Source organism: Gossypium arboreum, chromosome 3 (genome assembly GCF_025698485.1).
Source record: "Gossypium arboreum isolate Shixiya-1 chromosome 3, ASM2569848v2, whole genome shotgun sequence".
Classification (NCBI taxonomy): Eukaryota; Viridiplantae; Streptophyta; class Magnoliopsida; order Malvales; family Malvaceae; genus Gossypium; species Gossypium arboreum.
This window is the reverse complement of record NC_069072.1, coordinates 159,362-184,055: the sequence shown is the minus strand read 5'-3', so window position 1 is coordinate 184,055 and position 24,694 is coordinate 159,362. Positions and strand designations below refer to the sequence as shown.

The following is a 24,694-nucleotide window of genomic DNA, read 5'->3' as shown; positions in this document are numbered from 1 at the left end:
ACTATTACTTTTTGTCTCTAAAGCCCACATAGCTATAATTTTTAACAGTAAAAATGAAGGGTAACACTGTTATTAGTTAATAGTAAAGGGACCAACATTGTTCTTTTTTCTTTTTCCCGCTCTATGAAACAGGTATTTTCCATAAAGCCAAGAATTCATACAAGAATATATAGAAAAGTGAAAGCAATAATTACAGCACAAATTAAATTATGAAAGGACCCTGGAGAAAAGGAAGGAAAGAAAAGAGGGTCTGTTTGTTTTTTCACCAAAAGTTGCATTTGAGTGAGACCCTTTGTCAACAAGTTAATGAAAATGTCTGTGAATGATGTGAAAGCCTATCTAGACCTATCCCAAAAAAATGAATCAATTTCCTTAAAAAATTTAAACCCAAACTTATCATCTACTATAGTACATGTCCTAAGTGAAAAACAAGATTATTTATCACTTAATTCATTCAACCGATGGGAAAACAAAAAGGGGGTGAATTAAACTTGATATTTAAGCTACTAAACATGAAATTTTGACTAATTAAACAAAGCCACTTCATGCATAAAGGTCATTTCATGATTGTTTCCCATTTCCATGTAAGACATATTTGTAAAAGAGAAAGAGGACCCCATGATAAGAAAGCAACACTAAAGCAGATTTTTATGAAAAAACAAACAGATTGCCATTCTCCAACCATATATTTTTCTCCTTTTTCTTTCTCACAACCAAATTCCCTGACTCAAGCAAGCAACCCCTTCCCTTTTCAAACAAACAGGTCTTTGTTTTGAGACTCTTGTAAGCAAGAAATAAGCCTAAAGGCAAAAAAGATCATATTCCATGTGTTAAAGTTTTTTAATAAAAACACACACACACACTCCCATGAGACCCATATGCCATGGAGAGAGTGCTGTTTATTAATGGTTTATGATTTCAGTTCTTTAATCTTCATCACACTCATAGCTTTGCTTTTTTAGGCTAATTGATTCAGCAGTGAACTACCACTTGTAACCATGTGCCTTCTCTCTCTTTCTTATGGAGCGTGTAGAAATGATGCCATGGGTGAATCAGATAGATTAAAAAGAAAAAAGGATTATTATCCATGTTTCTATGTACATGTGCAATGTCATGCTGCTATGCCCCTCCCACCTCTCTATTGAAACTTATGACAAAAGCTTTTATTATCAAAAAAAAAAAAATTCATCATGCCATTACACAACAAAGATTTCATTTCTTGGATGACTACGTAAAAGATGCCACATGGAAATGAGAAAAAAGTAAAATCAGACAGTTTAGCAATTAGTACGTATGATTTTCGGTATGAATCTATCTTTTATTTAATCTATGTTTAACACGACATCAAATTCAGATTTATCAAATCCATTGTTAAGTTGTAATACTTGAAGTGATTGACTTTTGTGGTAGGCAAATCAGAATACAAGTAAAAGACTTGATTATTTTAAGGCTTCAATTACAACCTTTTTAAAGTTTGGAAATTAATTTAATATACGTATGATAATTTGAGAATGTTGATAAATGTGAACCCAATATATATAGAAAAAGTGTTTCTTTGGTAGTGGAATGAAAAGTGGGTCGAGATTAGAATCCAAAGCCTGGGTAAAATTGAATTTTGGACAACTGTGAGTCCAGACAAAAGCCCATCTCTACCTTCCTAGAATAATATGAGTGTACACAGGGGCCTTAGCATGGTATAATTCTAACTTCAGTCCCTCTAAAATGAAAATAATTTAATTTTGAGCTTTGGGCTCCAAAACTTTTAAATTTTATTCACCCACCTATCATTCAATTCCTAACTTCATTCTAAATATAATGTTTGAAATTTATCCATTGTTTATTTTATAACACTTAAATCACCATTGATACGATATGATTCATTCATGTCATGCTTAAATTTGTATCAAATAATAATAAGCAAAAACAAAAGCCAGTAATTTATGTTGTAGGCTTGAGAATTTGAGTTCAATTCTAAGTAACCTTATTCCATCCCCAATTATCAAAATACAAATAATAATAATAAAAGAAAGTAGGACTTTAGGCATGCAAGTACAGAGTGGAAAATTATCATATTCTTGGGAATTTAGGCCTTACCAACAAAAAGGAATCTTTTTTACTTTACTACAAGATCATACTGTTTTATTTCCATTAAACAGGCCTAAAATGAAGTTGCCTCGCCTCATCTGCTTAGGACGTGGATTAGTTTTGATTATAAGGTTACTGATATCCCGTTTTATCTGATCTCTTATATTATTGCCTATGAGATGCCATTTGTCAATGCATGTGAATGTGATTTTATCGATGATACTTGATGATGCAATGAGGAACACAACATTTATTGCATTAGTTATAACTTGTTTACAGATCCACTACAAAAGCTTGTGCTCCAAACCACAAGCCTGAGTCGAAGGCATGCAGCTGCAACTGAGATTCTGAATTTTATACATATATATTGGTATTTTCTAATCCTGTACTCATTTGATTATTAGACTCTCACTTTGAGATCCACATTATACGTATGTATATATATATTCACATGTATTATATTGGTGGCAATGAAAATACAAGGTCCATGGACTCTTTAGATATTACCCAACTCGCAGAAACCTTAAACCCCATAGTGAAGAACCCAGAAATGGACCAGTTTACCAAGAACTCAAACCCCAATACACAAGAGCAAGAATTAGATGAACAAGGAAGCAACAATTGTGAGATGTTTGGTCCCAAACTGAGAAGAAACAACTCGGTTTCTTCAGCCTACGCATTGCAGCTCCAGGTTGCTGTGAAGAGAGCATTCTCGATGAGAAGATCTTCTTCTGTTTCTGAAAGGTACTGTAGGATCTACGACCAGTGTATGAGCTTGGGATCACCTTTTGTTGATGAAGAATGGGATGTAAATGGGACAAGAAGATCTGACAAGAAGAAGAACATTAAAGGCAAGATCCTAAAAGTATGGAAGAAACTTTTTAGACATTAGTGTGTCATATTTATTTACAATAAATTTTTATATAGCCTTTATGAATATGCATTGTTGTTTCGCTTAGTAAAAGAACAACCACCTTGGTTAATAATTGACTGCTTTTATTGTCCTTGTTTTTGTAGTGGCATTGATATGATAAAAGGGAAAATCTTTCTTTTATTGTGTTGTTCAATGCAGCTTAGTAAAATTTGGCATTTTCAACAAATTTATTGAAGTAGCCGTAGGAAACTAAGATTTTAAATTTTAAATTTAAAAATAATATAAATTATTTAAAAATATAACATTTATTATGATAATCTTAAAATGAATTTGTACATATGTATCTCATTCTTATAATAAATAAAATCCAAATCCAAATTTTACCCGAAAGGAATATAAAAAACATTATAATGTTAAAATGAAACTAAAATTTTTCAATGGCAACGAAACTTTATAGCTAATGTGGAAACGATTTCCACAGAATTAGGTGATATGGGTTGGTTTTATTATAAAGTCTTGAACTTCAATGTCTCTTTTTTATTTAATTTTGTTAGGAATATAATTGGCTTGTAGTCTAAAGTCAAAAGTTTTTAGCTCCAAATAGAAATCATCTAGCTGGGTAAGCAAGTAAATTAATTTACTTGTCTAAATCACTGCAATTCCCTAAAACAGTGGGTAAATGTTCCCCTTCGCTTAAATACTAGGGAGACAAGTGCCAACTCTATTTATAGTCTTAAAAATAGACGTATATGGGAGACAGCACCACAAGAGGCTTTATAATTATAATGACTATAATCTAGACAAAAGACAAATTCTCTAGATTGATATTTACAGCTCCAGCTAAGCTAAAGCAAGAAATCAACCCCAATGGCACGAATCAGAGGATTATGAATATTCAACCACACCAGGAAGCTGTGACGATAATAGCCTTTTATTTCTCTATGTTTCTTGTTCCTTATATGCTGTGCCATCTTTGACCAAGATCAAGGTTTCTTCAATCCATCAAGTATTATTAACATTGAGATTTTCATCAACCAAGTATTAAGTTAAAATAGTATCTGCAACCTCTTCAACTGAACCAGCCTTTCTCTACTTCGCTTTATGGCCAAAACATTGATTACACCAGAAATTAAGACTGTCTCCGGCAAAAGCAAGCGCACACTCGGATGTTGAAATTCAACTGACTAAGCAATTTTCTGCAAAATAATGGTTGAAGAATGAATGTAATTTGAAATTGAACTAATCAAGCAGAAAGGTGTTGACCATGCAATCAGAAGCTTTTTCCAACACCACTACATACTCCTCATGGAAATTTAAGTTAATAATGAAAGCTAACAGTGCTACTAAAAAGACCAAAAATTTCCACAACTAAGAGGAAGAGAATCTGCTCTTCAAGCAGATTTAATACCCTTAATTGATAATTGTGATCAATGTGGAATTCAAGATATTGTCAACAACGCAAATCATTTATAACAATAGGACGATCATCAGCTCACAAACGCTATCAAGAAGTGCACCACACTTTTTAGTTCCCTTACCTTGAGATTCTCCAGCAGGCTTTAAGCTTCTAAAAACCTACTTTCTTTCAATGAATAAATGTTTTTTCAATTTTCTCTAATCTACTATAAAAATTTTAGCTGGTAAAACATTGACTCAGATTATAATAAATAAATTATTACGGGTAAATGGCAAAGTTCACAATCAAGTACTTACCATTTTAAAATTCACTAAGAACCAGAACTAGATTTCTGTACCCATACTTGTTTCTGCAAATATAGAGAATGGACAGAAACTTGGTTGGTAAAAATGTAGGAGAAAACAAATAAAGAAATAAGATATTCAGGAATAGTTTGACCACCTCATGAGAACCATACACATTGGCTCTTTTCCCTGGTTTCCCATCATTCACAGCAGATGATCCATTGGCAACTGCTACACGACGGCTGATGTGCTTACTGGATCCTGCATGATTTCAAAAATAGAAGTAAATGAAATGTGAAACTTGCAAATATACACTTGACAGACACCTAGAGTTTCAGCTCCCAAAATCGAAACTAACCATTATGTTCACTTGCAAAAGTTTTACCTTTGCAGCTCCCAACACTTGAGAAATCAACTTTAGTATCGCCACAAGCTCCTGGACAATTTTCAGAAAAAGGAACTCCAAAGTTATCTTGATAAAATAAAGCTCTGTTTTCTGCAATCTTGAGTTGCTGCTACTAACTGAGCACATAACACAAACACACACAGGTTGATTTTGCTTTTGTGTCATGGTAGCAATCAGCTCCAACTTAATTATGGACAATCCCTAGGACAATAATATCCCAAAAGGAACCATATTACGAAGATTTAACAGACCCATATAGCCATACCTTCTGAAGAATCTATAAGTATCTGCGCAGATTGAGAAGCAGATGATGGCAAGGACTCATCACTAGCACATGATCCATCAGAATGGCGAAGGGTCCAAACACCATGATCTGTTCTATCTTTGTTTCTGCTACGTCTTTCTAGCTTCTTAGCACCATGCAAGTGATTCCCAGCAACGTTACCATCTGAAGCATTGCATGCATCCTTCAAACCTAAATTTGCTTGTGGATGCCAAGGAGGTCGTCTCTCTTTTTTCAAATTTGAGGTCTCAATATGCTGCTCTGACTGGAAGCCGGGACACTGACTTTGACGAGAATCCTTGTTTAACAGTATGCCTCTAATTATTCTGTTTTCGCGTCGTGAGTTCAGTTTGGTAGGAGTTGAACGAAGTATTGTTTTAATTGGAGATGTAAAATTCTGTTGATGCAATATACTTCCAGCCACCTGTGCAAAGAATCATCATTATAAAGAATGTAACATTCAAGGAAATTAGAGAGAACTACAGCGGTTGCTTGTATGAATTGATAATAGTGGGGCCGGTGCAGTGCATGTGCAAACTATGCCAAAACAACAAAGCATCTAGCAATAACAAGATCAAACAAATAATGAGCGGAACCATGTTCTTATCTCCTGCAAGTTAACCCCCTCAACCCCGCTCCAACTCCTAAAATTCTCACTCTCATTTTCCATAAGTATGCACTCATGCACCCTATTCAGTTAGTCCAGGCCTCCATCAGAACAAGGAATGAATAACAGAAACATAAACAATGACTGAATAGTAGAACCACTAGAATATGAGAAAAAGAGGAACAAGAGGCTCACATGAGAAATTTCTTTCTCTTTCCCTTTCCCTTTCAGAAGCAGAACTTTATTTTTATCGGCATCAGTAATTCTAGTAGCTCCTGGAAAAGTGAGAATGAGGCTTTAAATTTGACACATGAAACTTGGGAATGCAACCACAAACAAGAAAGCTCTTTGACTGGTATCATGCCAACAAATAAATAACAAGAGATAATGTAGGGTAATAGCTCATTTAACACCGGAAAATGATAATGGATTTTATTAGGCATTTACCGCTTTCCTCTTCAGATACTTCAGTTCCCACAGATGATGCCAAAATAACAGGCTTATTGGAAAGTTGCTGCTCATCTCTTCTAGAAACCAGAATGTATGTTGATTTGTCTTTGCCACTTGCATTTTTCAAGCTATCCCTTAGAACATACTGCCACCATATAAGACAAGGTATTTATGATGCATAAACTCCCAACATTTTATGAGGAAATCCAAAATGAATCTAAAAATATCCAATTTAACACTTCATCGTCTTTACATAGCATATGAAAGAAATTATTCCCCAGAACTTTTATATTTGTTGTACAATGTGCTCTAATATGTTAATGAACTCATCTGTTCATTATTTTACAGCAAAAGCGAAGAATGTACAACAATTTCACAGTTCACACATTAGTGTTTTATTGAACCTAAAAATCTATACACCATTACTATATGCATACCATTGTAGTAGAACCCCGCCTCTTTTCAGAACCTCTTTTTGATGATGCTGAACTTGGAATCCCACCAGATTGTCCACCAGCTCTTCTGCTAAGTTTCCCATTAGACAGTGACTTCTGTCATAGAATATTATAAGAATTCCAAAGTTGTAGCCATTGGCCCAAGCAGTTCACATGAAAGAACTAAAGTAAATCAGCAAGTAATTTAGCACATGATAAAATAAACCAGGAAAGGAAAATTTTCAGACTGAAATATAGTACGTCAAAAAAGGTGGAAGGTGAAAACTATTCGTCCTTAGTAATTTGTATTTCTTCAGAAATTAATTCTCATTGGTTGATGTCATGGATTGATTTTTGACAGGTACTACTCTATCAAATTACTTTTATATTGCAGCCAACAAACCAAAGAAATGACTATTTGACTCTAGAGCTTGATGATAAAACACAAAGAAATGATACTAAACAAAACAGAAGTGATGATTTACTGTTAACTGGTCTGTTACTGTAATTATAATATATTACCCGTGATCCAACCTTAGCAGCTCTTTTCCGTCTAACAAAATCCATTAAAGGTGTAACTATGGAAGAATCCTTCAGTGCACCTGAAAAAAGACATTAATGGCATGATTGAAAAATATCAATGCATAAAGACACCAAATTTCGCACTAATAAAATTTTTGTCATGTAACCAAAAAAAAAAAAACTTATTTGTTTTCATTTTCTGATAATAAAACTTCAAGGTGCATATGTGAAAATATTTGTGTGACTAACCAACTCTTTCAGCCTCCCTCCTCTCTAATTGTATCTCTGCACTAGGAAGATTCTCGACTGGCTTCGCAAGAAATTCAAGGAACTCCAAATACTCAGGATCTAGATGTTCATCAAGAAAGACTTGTATTTATGAACAGGAAGATAGTTGCATGTATGGGTAGAAATTCAATCCATTTTAGAGTTGAGCTATACTTAAAAAGCAAGACAGCTTATTACCTTTGAATATAGTCCCTTCACAATCATCATTTTTAGCCCAGAGCGTGGGAACGCCTTGGGAAGGTGCATACTCAACAATAGTTTTAAACTGTGCCCCTAAAAGAAGCGAAATAATTCATTTACTTTGAAAAAGGCTAATGAAAGCAGATTAATTAAAAAAATGATAGATCATTCATAAGCTTGTCAAGACTAGATCCTGATTCTGTCAAAAAAAATCATTTTTGTTTTGGCAATGAAGATGATCTAACATCTCCAAACAACTCATAGATTTCTGGCTGTTAGTTAAAAGAGATATACTCCGCAATAAAAATTCATGTGACACTATATCAATCTTGAAGTTCATCAATTACCTTTCTCATTAACAAACACATGACCATTAAAGAACTCTGCAAACTCCAAGACATCCTCAGGGCTCTTGAAGTCTATGTACAGTCTGGAACAAGACTGATGCTTCTGACTGCAAAATAATTTTGAAAACTACAATAAGATAATATCTTTTTTGTGTATGCTCACTACGGAATTCTGGCTATAAACAATTAAACAAAAGCTAGAACAGAAATATATGCAAGACCAACTGCATGATTTAGTCTCTCAACAGTATCTACATCGTACATTCATATTTGATTAAAAGGATCTAGAACATGGCAAAATCTCCTTCCCTGTTAATAAACTTACTTTATAGCAGAGGCAGACTCCTACAAAGAGCAGAGGAACTTGTATGAGGATAAAAGGAATGATGAGGTGACTGAAACTGAGTTGTCAATTAAGCAAAGGAAAGCCAAATATTAAGCAAAATGAAACGAAGCCCATTTCCAACAGACTAGCGTTAAACCCAAAAAATTACATAATCTGCAGATAAGAAACCTAATATAAATGGGAATATAAAACAATATTCATTTAAAAATAACGACTGTTATTGCTAAAACAGTAATAATGCAGTAAATGCAAAACAAAAAAGGCCATGCAAACACACCCTTGAATAAATGGGGGAAAACCAAACTAAAAAGAGATAGTCATAACAAAAATAGGAACAAGAAAAACAGGGATAATAATAAAAAAAAGTGTAATTAAGAATGTAATTAAGAAATAAAAGAGAAACTAACCGGTTCTTTCCTGGACGGAAGGAAAACCAGTTGTAACGGCCAGCAAAGGCACTATCGACTTGTTCCATGAGCATGGTCTCCGTAATGGACGGTGGCAAGTGGCGGAGAACCACTTTGGTTCGATCCAAAGTCCGCTTCATGCCTGCCGGAACCCTAAAAACACCACAAAAAAAATTACTCCTGAAATGAATTCGACAATTGTGTTTTACTAAAAGCCGGCTTCGAAAACAAACGCGATAAACAGTGTGAGATCACATCTTCTTGTATAAAGGAGTTGATGATCGATCGATTAGAAGTACGGAATTCTAATTTTTGCGAAAGAAAGCCCAAATCGCCATGCAGGAGTGGTAGAGTAGAAGAAATTTAAGAATGGGATAATAATAAATATTTTGTTTTAATAATATGATTTTAAATTGTAATTGCCTTGTACTAATTTCAAAAAAATCAGAAAATGTTTAATTAATTAATTAATTACATTTACTTTAAGTTCCTTTTCAAACAAAGAAAATCAATTAATTTTAATAATTAATTAATTGATGTGACTCTAACAAAAGTAATTTAATTTATTTTCAATAACTTAAAATTTCCCAATTCTTTCTAAAATATAATATTTCTATAATTAATAATTTTCTTTTTTAGATTACAATAATATGACAAAGCTCGAACAATAAATACGACTAATACAACTAGGGCGGTAACACCCTTAACCATTTACATCTTAGGTCATATGTCTTATATAAATATATAATAATATGTCTTATATAAATATATAATAAAAAATACTTTGTTGATTTCCAAATATATCCAATATTTACATGGTTAATAACTTAACAAAAATCAATAAAATATATTTATTTCAAATTTAAACCCAAACCAATTAATTAGTGAAACATTTAATTTATTATTCTACTAAAGATTTATTTTGATATTTTTATACATTTTAATTTTATTGTATATAATTTATTATTTTTATTAATTGTATATTAATAATATTGTTAATTGAGTTAGTGTCACAAATTAACTTGACATGACTCAAAATTGATGAAAATATAATAATAAATAATTATTTTCATTTTAACATTGTACACATTTCATTTGTTATTATTAATTAATTTCAAATTATATATTTTATTATTTACTATATGTTGTTTTTAGACACATATTTATGTTCTAAATTTATAATTTTCCTGTATATATTTTAATAAAAAATTAAATTAATATATATTTTTATTTTAAAAATTATAATGTGTTTTTAATAAATACATTTAATTTTGTTTGATACACTAGAATTAAAAAACAATAGAGTAATTAAATTCAATGCACTTTTTATTAATATTTTTCTTGAACCATTATGAATCTATTTCGTATAGAAATATTAATAAATTTTAATTGGCATGCATAGTATGATATTGTGTTCCTACGTGCAATAAAATATCCACTTTCACGTAGGTTAAATTCCATCTGTCATTCTTCTCGAGTTTTCCCGTGACTTTTGATTCATCCCTAATTTCCCAGATTTTCTCGAGGATGAGCGGCAAAATTCTCATAATACTTTTGTATTAATAATTGAATTACATGTTATTTATTTTATTAAAAATAAATAAATTAATCATTATATATTAGATCAAAGATAAAATTGACCCTTCTATTAATAGTTCTATCTATTTGATCCATGTATACCAAAATGAGATACATATTGTACGCTATGTACCACTATCTGATTATTTTGTTAGTCAAATTTTTTTTTATATATTAAACCATAGTTGATAGGAAATTGTCTAACATATTTTCATCTCTAAAATTGAGAATGGATATAAAAATAACAACTTTACAAACAATGAACTAACTTTTCTTTCAAACATCTTGTACAAAATGGTAACCGACCAACCTCATTTCTAAGCATCCACAAAAAACTTAAATTCATAATAAATTCCAACATATCATTACAAATAGTACAACTTTAAGGTTGAAAAATTATCAGACCTCACCACAGCATATGCCTAAAATCCTGACATTGTCCTTCACAAAAATGAGATTCCTAAACAACACACAAGCCATTGTTGCCATTTAAGCCTGTACATCAAAGAGCAATTAAACTTGGTGTCAACAGCTAAATGAATAAAACATAAAATTTGTGCTAGGTTGACTGGAAAAGTGAGAGAAAAAAAAATAAAGTTTGTTTTTGTGTTTGTGTTCATGTTTGGTAGAAAAGAAAAGAAAACAAGAGAGATTACAATTTTCCATCTTAATGCATAAAAACAAATCATTCTAGATTAGAATGATAAGACAAGAGAAAATGAGAGAGAGAGATGTAACTTATTTCAAATTTATGCATTTTTCAACTCTACCAAGCAATGAATAGATATAAAATTACTTTCTCTTTCAATTTGTCCATCCTTCATACCAAGCACACAAATGGAAAGAGAATATATTTTCTTTCTTTCTATTTTTCTACTCATTCAATTTTCTATCTTTCTAATTTTCTTTAATGTAAAACCACATAACAACAATCATTGCAGAAGGTATCAACGGAAAAATTCAACATGAAGCGAATGATTGTCAAGAATCAGACAACACCAAGACAAGGTTGACATTCCACAGCAATGAAGGAACTAAGTCCCTAGTCATGTGTTGTATGCATAGGCACATGTAAGGGAAACAAATATTCGAAGACGCATAAGGATATAGACTTGAGTGTCAAACTTTAACATGCACAGGGAGTGCCCAAAAGGTGAGCCCCAAAGTTTAGATCAGTGAAAATGTTTGCAATGTTCTTCATTTACACTTGATCATTATGTGTGGTGTCCAACTACTAGAATACAAATATGGATAAAAGAAATTTATTTCCTCCATGCAAAAAAAAAAACAAGGGATCACTAAATGTTGGTAATTGAGAACCAGAAAGACAATTTATATACACACCTCAATTAGGATGAGCTCAGTTCTCAATGTGCTGCTAGTCCCGCAGGCCAAGCTCGACCTCGAGCTCATCATCTTCTTCAAACAACTTCAAAAGACGGGCATATTGTTCGTCTCGTTTCTTCTTTTGCCACAACTTGAAAAGGAAAAATGAAAACAACCCAACTGCAACAAGTCCAAGCACTATGAAGATTACCTTGGTCCCAGTATTATTAATCGCATTAGATTTTGTCTTTGAGCTGTTGTTTGAACCTTTAGAGTCATCAGAAAAACCTGAAATTTGAAACAAATTGAAGCAACTTGTTCAATACTTTCATTAATTTGGTAAGCAGCAATGAGAACAATGTAGAATTTGAAGTCTATTACAGCAACATAATCAGTGCCCCTCGACAAAAGGATTCAAGTAAGGCTACAAAGCAAGTAAACCAAATCCAAGGAATATGGAACCATCTTCATGCAATGTCAGCAACAAATCTACAATTATCTAGATCAGTTATGCATGATAACGTAGTTCCATATGGACTCCATTAATCAATCATCATAATTTCCTAAAATTTCATGGAAATCTGTACAAGTAGGTTGGATTTCAAGCCCAACTTAGTATGATCATGCTATAAACAATTAAATATACTAATTGCCTACTTAAACCACTAAATAGCAGATCTATTACAAGTTTGAAATTCAGAAAAGAAACTTTGGATCACGGATTCATTCTTTCAACTTACAAGTACTATCTTTATGGCTAAAATTCCTCCTAGTAACAAATTCTCACAAGCGAAACAAAAGAAGCTTTGCAATTTAAATTTAAAAAGAAGAGTCCTTCCCCAATTTCCATCCTTCCCCGAAAGAAGAGAAAAAGAAACAAAAAATTGCTTTTATTTTCATGTCCATTAGATGCTAATTTTATCAACAACCAAATAGAGAATATTAAACAATAGTAAAGACAGAAAAAATAGAAAGTTTTCATGAAGTAATCAAACAAAAGTAAATGTGAGATTTGCATGACTCGGTACATAAAAATTGTCCGATCTCAACGAACAAATCAACTGCATAAATCAGAAATAGAATAAACTTAATTTCCAAGCCATTAATGATTCGAAATTCGACCAGAATAATTTGATAATACAATTCAAAAAACATAAAAATTCTTTAGAAAAATAATTGAGTATAAGCGATCTAAGAAGCAAACCTGAGATAAAGTGTAGAGAAACGGAAGCGAAAAACAGTAAGAAACGGAGCGATCTACTTTTTGAAATTTCAGTCATCGTCTCAAATCTCTCTCCCTTGGCAGAGAAAGAGGAATCGGTCTCGTTTGGCCTCCAATGCGATTATATTCTTTCTCTTTTTTTTTTTTTCCAATAACGAGACTTACAAAGACGCGGATTTTGTAATGTTGGCCCCATCTATTTTTACTTTTTCAAATCTAACTCCCAGCTTGGAATTTTGTTTTTTTATTTAACTTTTTGTTTACGAGAATTTGGTACACCTCAATGTGGTGAGTATTTCGTTTTAGTTAATTTTTTATATAGTTAATTTTGTTAACATAAAAATAGATAATATTCTGAAATTTTCAATTAAAAATGTACTAAAAATGTAAAGTGATTAAAAATTGGGTAAAATTACTTTTTAATTGTACTAAAAATATTTAAGCTTAAATTAAAAAAAAACGAGTCCGTTTTGTAATAGCAAAGGTTAAAATGAAATACTCCTTCTCCTACTCCTACTCCTACTCCCTCTCATTATATATAAATACATACATTTAAAAAACTTAAATAATATTAATATATATATCACATATATTTTAAGGTGATCATTTCATACATAACTGTCAATATAAAAAGATGTGATTTTAAATGCGTTGAAACGCATTATCTTTTATTTAAAGGTTGAGAAGAGACTATAAATAATTTAATTATTGCATCAAAAAGAATGATATATGATAAAAATTTATAATAAAATTAATATTAAAAATAAAAATAACGATGTTTAGTTATTTATTTTGTTATGCTTTTCGAACATCCTTCCTTTATTCAATAAAAATAAAATGAAAAACTCCTTATGCTAAATAGTATTCTAATGTTTTAATAATTTTATTGGAATTAATATTATTAGTTAAAATTTATTGTTGGATTTCTTTTAAGAAAATGTTGCGAAGGAAGTAGCGAGTTAGGTACGAACCGTAATGAATATGAATGCTTACCTACACAACTTACGTTTAACGAAACGGAAAAAGGGTGTTGGCTGCAATGCATTTTACATCAGAGATAATAATCATTTGGGCTTTGGTGTATGCCTCTTTTTAGCTTTACTTACGACTAAGCCCTTTAACTATTCTCATTTCTCACATTGACAAATGTTGATCACTGAATGTAATTGTTGATCGACGTTGATTAGTCAAAAAATTTTAAAGAACAATAAAAATATTTAAAATTTGTAAAAAATATATATCTTCTTTCTACTTTAAAATAATCGACGGTCAATGAGACTTACTTGTCACTCCATCAACCGTTAAAATGAAAATAAAAAATAAAAGTAAACTGTTATTTTTGATTCACCAATAATTTTGAAACTCGCGAAGTACATAAATCAAAATTTATTTAAGAAACTAGACGTACAATTTGATGAACACAATTATCAATTGTATAACCTATTTTGGGCAACTACTTAATTTGTCGTAGTCTTATTGAAGAGCGTGCTAAATATGAGCTGATTGTCTTGGCACGGTAGCGAGTTTCTTTCTAACCGAAAAGGGTATGAGTTTAAAACTTCAAAGCATAATTCAAACTTTCAAGTTAGAACTCGTTCAAAAATTTACATAGAAAAATTATTAGGAGGGAACTCCAAAATATTAATTTCTATTGAAAGTAAAAGAATATGAAAAATATTTTGATTTCATCTAAAAATATAAATTTATGTGGTAACTATTAAAATAGTTTTGTCTATTTGATCCGGAAATAATTAACAAGCAAAGCAAAACAAAACTCTATCAAAAAAACTTCAAGAAATGAAAAAGAAAATTGTTACAACACTAAAGTTACATGATGAGGTCTTGAGCGTTACAACGAAGGCAGTTATGACATTTTCGAGGATTTATGAATTTAATGAATGAATTGGATTTGATTTTTCTAAGAGTTGACGAGCTTGAGGAATTGAAATCATTAAATGAGACAAGACCCAATGTGATGGTTATCCTTGAAGGTATTCTAACGATGCTTCCCCAAGTAATTATAATGGCGTAGGGGATGTTTTGGCATAAGAGTATAAATTCAAGTGATTATACTCCTAGCAATAAAATTGTCTCAGGTTCGAACTTAACTTCTCTTGATAAGAGAGTAATGTGTTTTATCACTGCATTCGAATACTTAGTTAATAAATTAGGGAGTTAAAAGAGAATTAAAGGAAGAATGAAAAATAATTCAAATAATGTTAGTGACCAAATTGTATTTTTTCACAATTTGATGACCAAAACATAAAGTTAGTAATAGTCAAGCGACTTCTAATAAAATTTATCCAATCAAATTCTAATACAGTAACGTTTAGGGGCATTTCAGTCATATCGCCAAGAAAATCATGAAGAGGCAAAATCAGCGGCATAAATCCCAAAAACGTAAACAAGAAGTTCCGATTTCGCCAATTGATTTGAAAATCTGTCCATTGTTTTCTCAAAAATATAGACTTTTTATCTGAATCTTTTCTGACTCTAAAATAAAACAAAATAATGGCGAGGAGACCGGACGAGGAATACGATTACTTGTTCAAGATTGTATTGATCGGCGATTCTGGTGTCGGTAAATCTAACTTACTTTCCCGATTTACTCGAAACGAGTTTTGCTTGGAATCTAAATCTACCATCGGAGTTGAATTCGCCACCCGCACTCTCCAAGTAAATCTCCCATTTCCTGTTGCTCCAGCTTTAATTTTCTTTGTATTTCTTTAATTAAGTGTAATTTTGTTCTTTTATATGTATAATTTCCGGTTCCAAGAATGCAGTAGATCTGACTTGTTCGTTGTCTAATCTTTCTTTTAGTTTGAATTTTTCATATCTGTCTTGAAATTTTATAGCATTTGCATTATCTATTTAGTGATAGAGTTTAACTAGAAAATTGGAGTTCACTAAATCTCACTGTTCTGTTTTGATGATCTTGGTTGGTTTCTCATTGTGGTATGATTGACTTGTTTTGAACTCTACTATGAGAAAACGAATGGAAAAACTGTAAAAGTACTATGAGTCCCTGCACTAGGAGTCATAACGCATTTTATCCTATTTACTCAAAAATTGATAAATTAGTAGTATCGAATGTTAAATAAAATAATAAATTGATCATTTTTATTAAAATATTTATCTGTTTTATTGTTTAAAAATTATTGTAGTTGCAGAAATATCATATAGTTACACGAACTTCTTCCCTGACAAACAATGATTAGTTTTTGATAATAAAAATGGATAAAATTTTTAATATGAGTATTGATTTGCTTTTTGATCTAACATATGGGGACAAATTTGTTTCTTTTGAGTAGATGAGCAAAATGTAATTTGACTCCTAGGGGTTCCATAGTACTTTTACCTACAAAATTTAATACTTTTTTCATCGATTGCAAGTTTTACCTCTGTTTAGAGTTGGACTTGTTTGCTGTGTCGCTTGACCAATCTATGATTGAATTGTGTTAAACTCCATGATTAAATAAGTAAAACTTGGGATCCCATTAATTTAGTTGTAAAATTGGGATCCCAATAGTTTAGTTGCTATGGAGGGTACTGTGGCAAGTTTAGTTATCAGTTGTAGCCCAATTTTATGGAGATGATTATGGGCTCTTTTACCAATTCCCGAGGCCTAGCAATGTGAGTGGTTCCCGGCCATGCTGTTCCTCAATTTGATGTTAACGAAGTATGAAATTTTTTGTTTTTGATCAAAGGGTATCTTTTTAATACTACAAAGTTTTCAAGTATATTATGAAAATCGCTTTGAAATGAGAAAAATGATTCGTTGTTTAAACTATAATTGCTGTTACGATCAATGCTAGGATATGAGAAAAATGATTCGTTGTTTATACTATAATGGCTGTTACGATCAACGCAAGGATAGGTCTTTAACAATGCCAATTTGGGTTGATTGAGTACTCATTATCTCCTTGACAAGCATTTGGTGGGTGATTTTTAATTACCAAATTTCTATCTTCTATGAGACCCATGGCATGCCTTGAACTGGGGTAGTCTACCCTCACCTAAACTTTGGCTCGGTCTTATTTGAATTTTGCTAATATAGGTTATTTCAGGTTGAGGGAAGGACTGTGAAAGCTCAAATATGGGACACTGCTGGTCAAGAACGGTATAGAGCAATAACCAGTGCCTACTATAGGGGTGCCCTTGGAGCACTTTTGGTCTACGATGTTACTAAGCCGACGACATTTGAAAATGTAAGCCGATGGTTGAAGGAACTCAGGGACCATGCAGATTCGAATATCGTGATTATGTTGATCGGGAACAAAACTGATTTGAAGCATTTACGTGCGGTTTCCACCGAAGATGGTCAAAGCTATGCAGAGAAAGAGGGGCTTTCGTTCATTGAGACATCTGCACTGGAAGCAATAAATGTCGAGAAAGCTTTCCAGACCATTCTCTCTGAAATATACCGCATCATGAGTAAGAAGTCACTTTCTTCCGATGACCCGGCACCTGCAAGTATTAAAGAAGGGAAGACCATCGCTGTTGGAGCACCAGATGCCAACACTAAAAAGGCTTGCTGCTCATCATCTTGAACATCCATCTTTGATCATTACAATTATAATTCTTCTTTTTTAATTACAGTTTGTCTTTCTTTTAGCTTGTCTCGTGCTTACGGTGTATGTAATAGCTGTGCACCATCTATTGCTATATTGACTCGAAATGTTAATTTTCTTGTGATTATGATTTAAAGGTGGGCAGTAACCTTCTTTGATATGCGGTAGTTAGTTGTTACATGAATTGAGAATTTCATGGAGGGTAAGCATAACAATAACCTCTCAAGTGGCTGAGAAAACCATTTACAATTAACCTGTTTGTGAATAGATCCAGCTTAAGTAAGTAGTAGATAATCATTTGGCAATGATTTGGTCATTGCACTCTACTTCAGTATTTTTAGCAAATAGATGCAAATGGCAAGTAATCTAAGCTATCACAGAAAATAATAGGACAAACATGAATAAGTGCATTCTAGTTTTTGAAAGATTTGCAACATGTTTACCGTCTAAAACAGAGTTTAACCATAACATGTGACTAACCACAGCAATTGCCCTTCTGCTCAATAGGCTTTCCCTTAATTTGAACACTTCCGGCAACCTTGTTAGCAGTTGGCTGGTTACCCATTCTGCATAGATTTTGATATAATATCAAATAGGGAACCTTCAGAATAAAGGCAGTTTGGAGATAAACAGTTTTCTGATGATCTAGACTAGAGTCCAGATTAAGAAAGCAATGTGACAGAATAATGCATCGAAAGCAATATTAAATGTCCTGAAGTGGATTGAGAACCTATTAGTAGGTGATGATAGCAATATCTTACTAATAATCAATCATGACCAAATAGTTAAATAGATCATATAGCATTTGAAAAAAATAAAATGTATGGAAGAGAAGAATTCATTTTACTTTTTCTTGATTGCTCCAGCCATGGTTAAGAAAGCCTGCTCCACATTGATTGCATCTTTAGCACTTGTCTCCAGGAAGGGAATCCCAAGTTCATCAGCAAACGCCTGCGGTTCATTGAAGAACATGATAGCAAATTAATCAAATTATGATGCTTGTAGTAAGTTATGTCATCATCTGTTGCAGATTCCATTAGTTCACCCAATTCTAAAAGAAAACCAAAAATTCCATTGGAATCTCAAAGAGAGACTAAAACCTTTGTGGAACCCTCCAAGTGAATAAGACAATTAACTGATTATAATAGTTCAAGCATTAGAATCAAATGATAAAACACACCTTAGCTCTTTGCGTGTCAACAACCTTGTTTTCGACTAAATCACATTTGTTCCCAACCAAAAGTTTGCATACACTATCATTAGCATATCTGTCAATCTCATTCAACCACTGCTTGACACTGTTGAAGCTCTCCATCTCAGTAACATCGTAGACAATCTGTTGAAATCCCAATAGACAAAAAGGATGAAAAGGAAGAATGAAAAACTGTAAGTAATAATATCATAACCATATCATCTTATATCTTTGCTCTTCTACATGCTATGAAGAAACCATAAGATCTGAAAATGTTAATTAAAATATGGCGACAGAAAATTTTAAGAGAAGTCGTGTTAACAAATCCTGAGGCAGAATCTGGACTTAATTGTCAGCTAGCTAACTAAAAAGGAGTGTGATTTTGGAAGCAGCAAGAATGTCAAAATAATTATGATACCTCATGCATTCCAAAACATAAATGAAACACAATTAGAGACTAAAAAATACAAGTTCCAGATTAAAACATTCAAAACAACATTTAGAAAGTCAGTAGTATCAATATGTATGGTCAGTAAGGCAGGCCCCCTTCTCTTTCAATTACTCGAGAATTAGGTAGTTTGGAAACATCAGAATATTGGTTGCATGTTTTACATTTGCAAGAAAGACAAAGGAAATCAATTAACAAATAATTTGATGAACAACTTTGTTTGAAACAGACTCCCAATCCAACCTCAGGTCTAGTTGGGATAATATTTCACGATTCTCAGATGAACGGGATTCAATTTCTTACTATTATTCCATGAGCTCCTCGGTAATAACTGCTTGTAATAGTCCGAAAACGCTCCTGTCCAGCAGTATCCCACTGAACAAAGAAACAAGAATAAAACGCATGTTGATTGAGTGCCAACTGAAAAAGGCGGGAAAAACTTCAGAGAAGCAGATGCATGGCTCTTTGTCGCTAATTTTTCCCAACAATATACAGCTATGACCAAGTGTCAGAAAAGAACAGATTGCTTTACAAAAATAAATTTTTCCAACAAACATCATCCTATTGGCCATAGCAGACAACTCCTCGATCAGTGACACAAATAAACACTCCTTTTGTGGTGCATCAAAACTGAAGCTATTTTAGCTATGCAAGCTATAGCTCCCTAGTAAACTGATAAAAAGGATTCCCTTTTCTCAATCATTACAAACCCATCTATAAAGCAAAGAAAGAACCATTAATAGACAATAGCCACAAAGCTAGAAGATAATAAGATATGGTATAATTCAAAGCAAAAAAATTATATATTGTAGCGTATTTTCTACCAAAACAACCATTTGATTCAAGAATCATGTGATTTGTACACGACTTGCCTGAAATATATATGAAATTATGAAGTCTAAAAAGTTATGAACTTTATTTCCTTTTTTTTTTTTCAAAGGAAGAGAGGTTTGTGACAGCAGTTAACTTCAGAAGAAGGAAACTATCGCGAATGCATTGTAAATTAACTAGAAAATTACTCTCTGAGAAAATTCGCATTATACTTACAATTTGCAGTTTGATTGTCTTGCCATCCAGCTCCACAGTTCTGATTTTCTAGATATAAACAATTAAATAATTTTTGTTTTCACATTTTTAGTACATGGAAACAACTTCCATTATATAAAAAATATGTTCGAAAGAGAGAAAGAAACTCACGAAATCAACACCGATCGTACTGATGTAGCTATCCAGGTAAGAATCATCCTGGAAAAATCAAAGTAAAAAACACTAGAAATTCTCAATCCTAATTACTCTAAGATTAACCTTGAGATCAAGCTAATTAAACATTCTTCTTAATTTACTCTCTCTCTCTCTATATATATATATAAAGGCAAATGCCAAATCAATAAACAACACAATTAAACCGAATCAACCAACAAACCTTAATCTCAATAGATTTGAGATTGGCTACGGTAACAAAGATATAAAAACATTTAGTTACACGAACTCTAATCATTCTTATCCATCGCCGTCCTCTCTTAGCTTAAAGTTCTAATAGCTTCATTCATTATTTATCATCTCCAAACATTATCATAATTTTGTCTCCATTTCAACATTTAAATGGAAAAAGAACATTTAATAAACAAATGTAACACAAAACTTAAAAATTTACAGCGAATCTGAGGAGCAAACAGGATTTCCCGACGGAGGAATCGCCGATTAGCAAAAGCTTGAACAGATAATCGCTACAAACGATCAAAGAAATGTGAGAAGAAATATAAGAAGAAATATAATAATTGCTGATAAATGGAGAAGAAGGTGGGGACTCACTATTCGGTGCTCATAATTGGATCGAAAAAGAGGAAAATAAAAAAGTTGGAGACGAAATGTGGTGTTTGTGTTTGGCAGAAAACAGGAAAAACAAAAAGTTCTACGTTTTTATGTCACAGCAGAAATAGAAGTTTCTTTGGGCCTCTTGGCTAATGGTTACCACTCTCCCATTTACATTTTTCTAATATTTATTGTAATTTATTTTTTTAATTTAACTAAATTAATATTTATTTAAAACTATCACATTCTGAATTAATCAGTATAATGATGGAAGAAACCTTAACGTGTGGACCAAAATGTTTTATTTTCTTTCATTTTCATTTTTTAGGAAAATTGATTTGCATTATTTTGTAAATTTGTATTCTTTTCGTTCTGAATCTGTAATAATAATTCGAGATATCTAAATGTTTAATAAAATCACTCAAAATAAACCGTAATATAATAGATATTAACATGGTTTTCAACTGTTGGATTGATTATTTTTAAATTAAATAGTAAAATATATCTCTTATATTTTATGTATATTTAGAATTTAGTCTTAATATTTTTATTTTTAAAATTTAGTCTATTTATTTTTGAAATTTAAAAATTCAAGTGGAATTGTTAACACTGTTAAAATTATTTTATTAAATTTGTTGTTATGTTCTAAAATTTTTAAATATTACTCACTTAATAATCATATGATAAAAAATACATTATAATAGACTTGAATTTAACAAAAATAAAGCAACAATGTCGACCATCTTAAATTTTATGTTAAAATTTTAATTAAAACGAAATATTTAAACTAATTAATTATATTATAAATATTGAAGTATCAAACTATATTAAAAATTAAAATATAAAATTTAAATCTTAAATTTAAATACATATAAGAATTGAAATTGAATTTTGACTATTTTATGTAATCTAAAAATAAAAGGATTGAAAAATAACCATGATGTAAAAAAAAGAAAAGGCAAGGACATGTGTCATGGAAGAAGGTCCTTTCCTTTTGTAGTATACATTTCTTTGTTTGTCAAATCTATACCGATATACTAAAGGAACGTCCAATGGAACTTTTTCCCTAAAACACGTGGCACACACCCATCAGCTCTTTTTTTTCATTTTATAGAAAATATTAATTTTAATTTTAATATACTAATTTAATATTTACACTTCAATTTCTAAAATAATTTAATTTGTATACTTTATAATTTTATGAATTAACTCAAATAGTTAATATCATTAGTTTTTAATTAAAATATTACGTTGTTATATATAATTTGAAAGTAAATTTTAAATCTATAAAGTTGAGAGATTAAATTCTTAAAAATAAAAGTTGGAGGATTATATCATTGTTCTTTTACAATGTCATTAGTTAGCCTAATATATTGTTAACTATTTCAATCAAAATGTTGATACCAATTCTTGTAAGAACACCATTTCCAACAAAAGAAATATTTCATCTTGACGAGTTTAAATGAATTTTTTATAATTTATGTAAATATTTTCAATGTTATTTTTACTGTTACATGTCTACTAGATGTTTTTTCTAAATTTCAAAACTTGCACCAATAAGTTTAATAGATTAATTTTAGTTGTGATAACAATTAGATTTAAATTTTAAATCCAAAAAGTAAATAGTTTAAATTTTTGAAAATAAAAGTAGAATTAAAATATATTTCAACCTTCAAATTTATATTCTAAATTTTGACACAAACAAATAATAAACCCAACAAGGAATGCGAGAATCATACTAGTTTGTGATTAAAATTAACAATTTATTGAAATATGTTAAGAGTACAAGTACAACTTCCATGGTTCACGAGATCAACAAGATTCTAAAAAAAACATTTTAAGCACAAATCGATTCGAATTGGTAGAATTTTATTTTATGTTTTAATGATCATTCAATTGAATCATACAAGTTAATAGTCGACTAGTTCGATCACCATTTCTTGTTCTAAAAACTTTACTTAAAATATATTTAATTTTAAATTTTTACTTTATAATTTAACATAAATAAATAATCACTTATCTTAAACTAAAATCTTATTATATGCAAATTTATTCAAATTATTCTTTTTTTATACAAACCTTCCTAAAATGGACAATTGTAATTTTTTCTCATTATAAATCATTAAATTATAAATTTATATATAATAAAATTTCATTTTAGCTCTTATTAATGAAAAAATTTGTTTAATCCTTTTAAAAATGATAAAATCATAAATTAATATATGATAAATTTTATTTTGGCCTTTGAAAATTTTATAATTCAATTTCACCCTCCTAGAAATTTTTATAGATCCACCTATGCTTACTTCTACCCATAACCCTTTCCACCGTAAATAGATAGAAAATATGTATTTAAGTATACTCAAACTCATATCCTTTTAATGGTTGAAATAACAACGGTGCCTACTGAACAATTCTTCTAAATTTTTAATCCAACTATATTTTTGTACTTAATGACTTTAATTATAATTATTCATATATATTAATATTGACTGTATTATATTTATAATTGCAATTATATTACTCTTTAACGGAACCCTGTGAATTAACTAAACTAATATATAAAATCCAATCTTATCCTGAAACTTGTTGTTTTTAATTTATTCTATTTTATTAATAGAATGCATAGGGGTTAATTTATTGTAGTGGATGTCTTTTTACAAGGGTGGATAGTAATTTAAAAAAAATTAGTGAAATTTTTACTCTTAAAATTATTATATAAAATATTAAAAGATTTAAATTTTTTATAATAACTAGAAATTTTATTTCATGTGTATGCGTGTGAAATCACAAATTTAGAATACAAATGTCTGTTTTAAAATAATAAACAATAAATAATAGAACATATGGTTTGAAACGATTAATAATAACACATGAAATATGTACGTTAATAAAATAAAAAATATTAAATTATTTATCATAATGTTATTATCAATATAGACTCAATGTCAAGTTAAATTGTGACACAAACTCAATTAAATTCATTATTAATATATATAATTGATGGGATAATAAAGTAGTCATAATAAAATTAAAATGTATAAAAATATTAAAATGAAGTTTTATTTAAGTAGTAATTTTTTTATTAATATGCATATTTTATTATTTTTAAAGTGAGAAGAGTAAAATATGCCCGAATAATATTACTTATTTTAATTATAAAAGGTATTTTGTAATTTTCTAATTGAGTTGATGACTCGGTTGAGAGTGATATTATCATAAGTAGAAATTTATTAAAAATATTTTATTTTTATAATTAAATTAATGTATTATGATATTAATTCAATCAAAATTTTAAAAATTTTAAATTAAACAATATTTGTTAAAAAATAGTCACTTTATTGAATTTCGACTATTTTTCCACATAATATTTTAAAAATATGTTTTGGCATTGTTGATATTATTGTTCAATTAATAAAAAAATTAAAGACATTGATATTATTTTGAATAATGAAATGACATTATTATTATTTTAACTTTGAAAGCTAAACCTTAAACAATCAAATCTATTTATTAACCATTATCCAAAGACTTAACTCAAACCGACCAATGCTAATTTTGTTTTTGTGGAGTTGTTTTCCTCTTATCCCAAAATTTTAAACACAATTAATCAAA

At 30.5% G+C, this 24,694-nt stretch overlaps 5 protein-coding genes across 14 annotated transcripts; 2 read left to right on the top strand and 3 right to left on the bottom strand.

Moving 5' to 3' along the window:
- Window positions 1-2,557: 2,557 nt before the first annotated feature.
- LOC108475193 (uncharacterized) lies at window positions 2,558-3,071 on the top strand. Its single transcript, XM_017777178.2, has one exon. It carries the CDS (start codon window positions 2,573-2,575, stop codon window positions 2,975-2,977), a length of 405 nt encoding a protein of 134 aa, XP_017632667.1. The 5' UTR covers window positions 2,558-2,572; the 3' UTR covers window positions 2,978-3,071.
- Window positions 3,072-3,546: 475 nt separating this feature from the next.
- Window positions 3,547-9,320, bottom strand: LOC108474472 (regulator of nonsense transcripts UPF3-like). 9 transcript variants are annotated; one of them, XM_017776407.2, is made up of 14 exons: window positions 9,164-9,320; window positions 8,931-9,083; window positions 8,178-8,284; window positions 7,828-7,923; window positions 7,612-7,710; window positions 7,363-7,442; window positions 6,844-6,957; window positions 6,404-6,551; window positions 6,152-6,231; window positions 5,332-5,773; window positions 5,019-5,096; window positions 4,818-4,921; window positions 4,673-4,725; window positions 3,547-4,155 (listed from the first exon to the last, which is right to left on the bottom strand). In XM_017776407.2, exons 2-13 carry the CDS (start codon window positions 9,068-9,070, stop codon window positions 4,687-4,689), a joined length of 1,527 nt encoding a protein of 508 aa, XP_017631896.2. In that variant the 5' UTR covers window positions 9,071-9,083; window positions 9,164-9,320; the 3' UTR covers window positions 3,547-4,155; window positions 4,673-4,686. The 9 variants fall into 9 exon arrangements, with proteins under 9 accessions (XP_017631896.2, XP_017631893.2, XP_017631898.2 ...); XM_017776404.2 differs by having other exon boundaries at window positions 9,186-9,320; XM_017776409.2 differs by having other exon boundaries at window positions 5,046-5,096; window positions 9,186-9,320.
- A 1,396-nt stretch (window positions 9,321-10,716) lies between these two features.
- LOC108474857 (uncharacterized) lies at window positions 10,717-13,241 on the bottom strand. Its single transcript, XM_017776885.2, has 3 exons — window positions 13,039-13,241; window positions 11,853-12,122; window positions 10,717-11,003 (listed from the first exon to the last, which is right to left on the bottom strand). The coding sequence occupies exons 1-2, from the start codon at window positions 13,112-13,114 to the stop codon at window positions 11,887-11,889; spliced, it is 312 nt and encodes a 103-aa protein (XP_017632374.1). The 5' UTR covers window positions 13,115-13,241; the 3' UTR covers window positions 10,717-11,003; window positions 11,853-11,886.
- A 2,178-nt stretch (window positions 13,242-15,419) lies between these two features.
- LOC108476336 (ras-related protein RABA2a-like) lies at window positions 15,420-17,785 on the top strand. The gene is made up of 2 exons (XM_017778520.2): window positions 15,420-15,732; window positions 17,124-17,785. Exons 1-2 carry the CDS (start codon window positions 15,568-15,570, stop codon window positions 17,604-17,606), a joined length of 648 nt encoding a protein of 215 aa, XP_017634009.1. The 5' UTR covers window positions 15,420-15,567; the 3' UTR covers window positions 17,607-17,785.
- Window positions 17,786-17,842: 57 nt separating this feature from the next.
- LOC108476337 (ras-related protein RABD1-like) lies at window positions 17,843-21,268 on the bottom strand. 2 transcript variants are annotated; one of them, XM_053025321.1, is made up of 8 exons: window positions 21,080-21,268; window positions 20,922-20,994; window positions 20,465-20,512; window positions 20,315-20,354; window positions 19,571-19,642; window positions 18,808-18,963; window positions 18,475-18,578; window positions 17,843-18,193 (listed from the first exon to the last, which is right to left on the bottom strand). In XM_053025321.1, the coding sequence occupies exons 3-8, from the start codon at window positions 20,509-20,511 to the stop codon at window positions 18,103-18,105; spliced, it is 510 nt and encodes a 169-aa protein (XP_052881281.1). In that variant the 5' UTR covers window position 20,512; window positions 20,922-20,994; window positions 21,080-21,268; the 3' UTR covers window positions 17,843-18,102. The 2 variants fall into 2 exon arrangements, with proteins under 2 accessions (XP_052881281.1, XP_017634010.1); XM_017778521.2 differs by having other exon boundaries at window positions 20,315-20,362; window positions 21,080-21,267.
- Window positions 21,269-24,694: the final 3,426 nt, after the last annotated feature.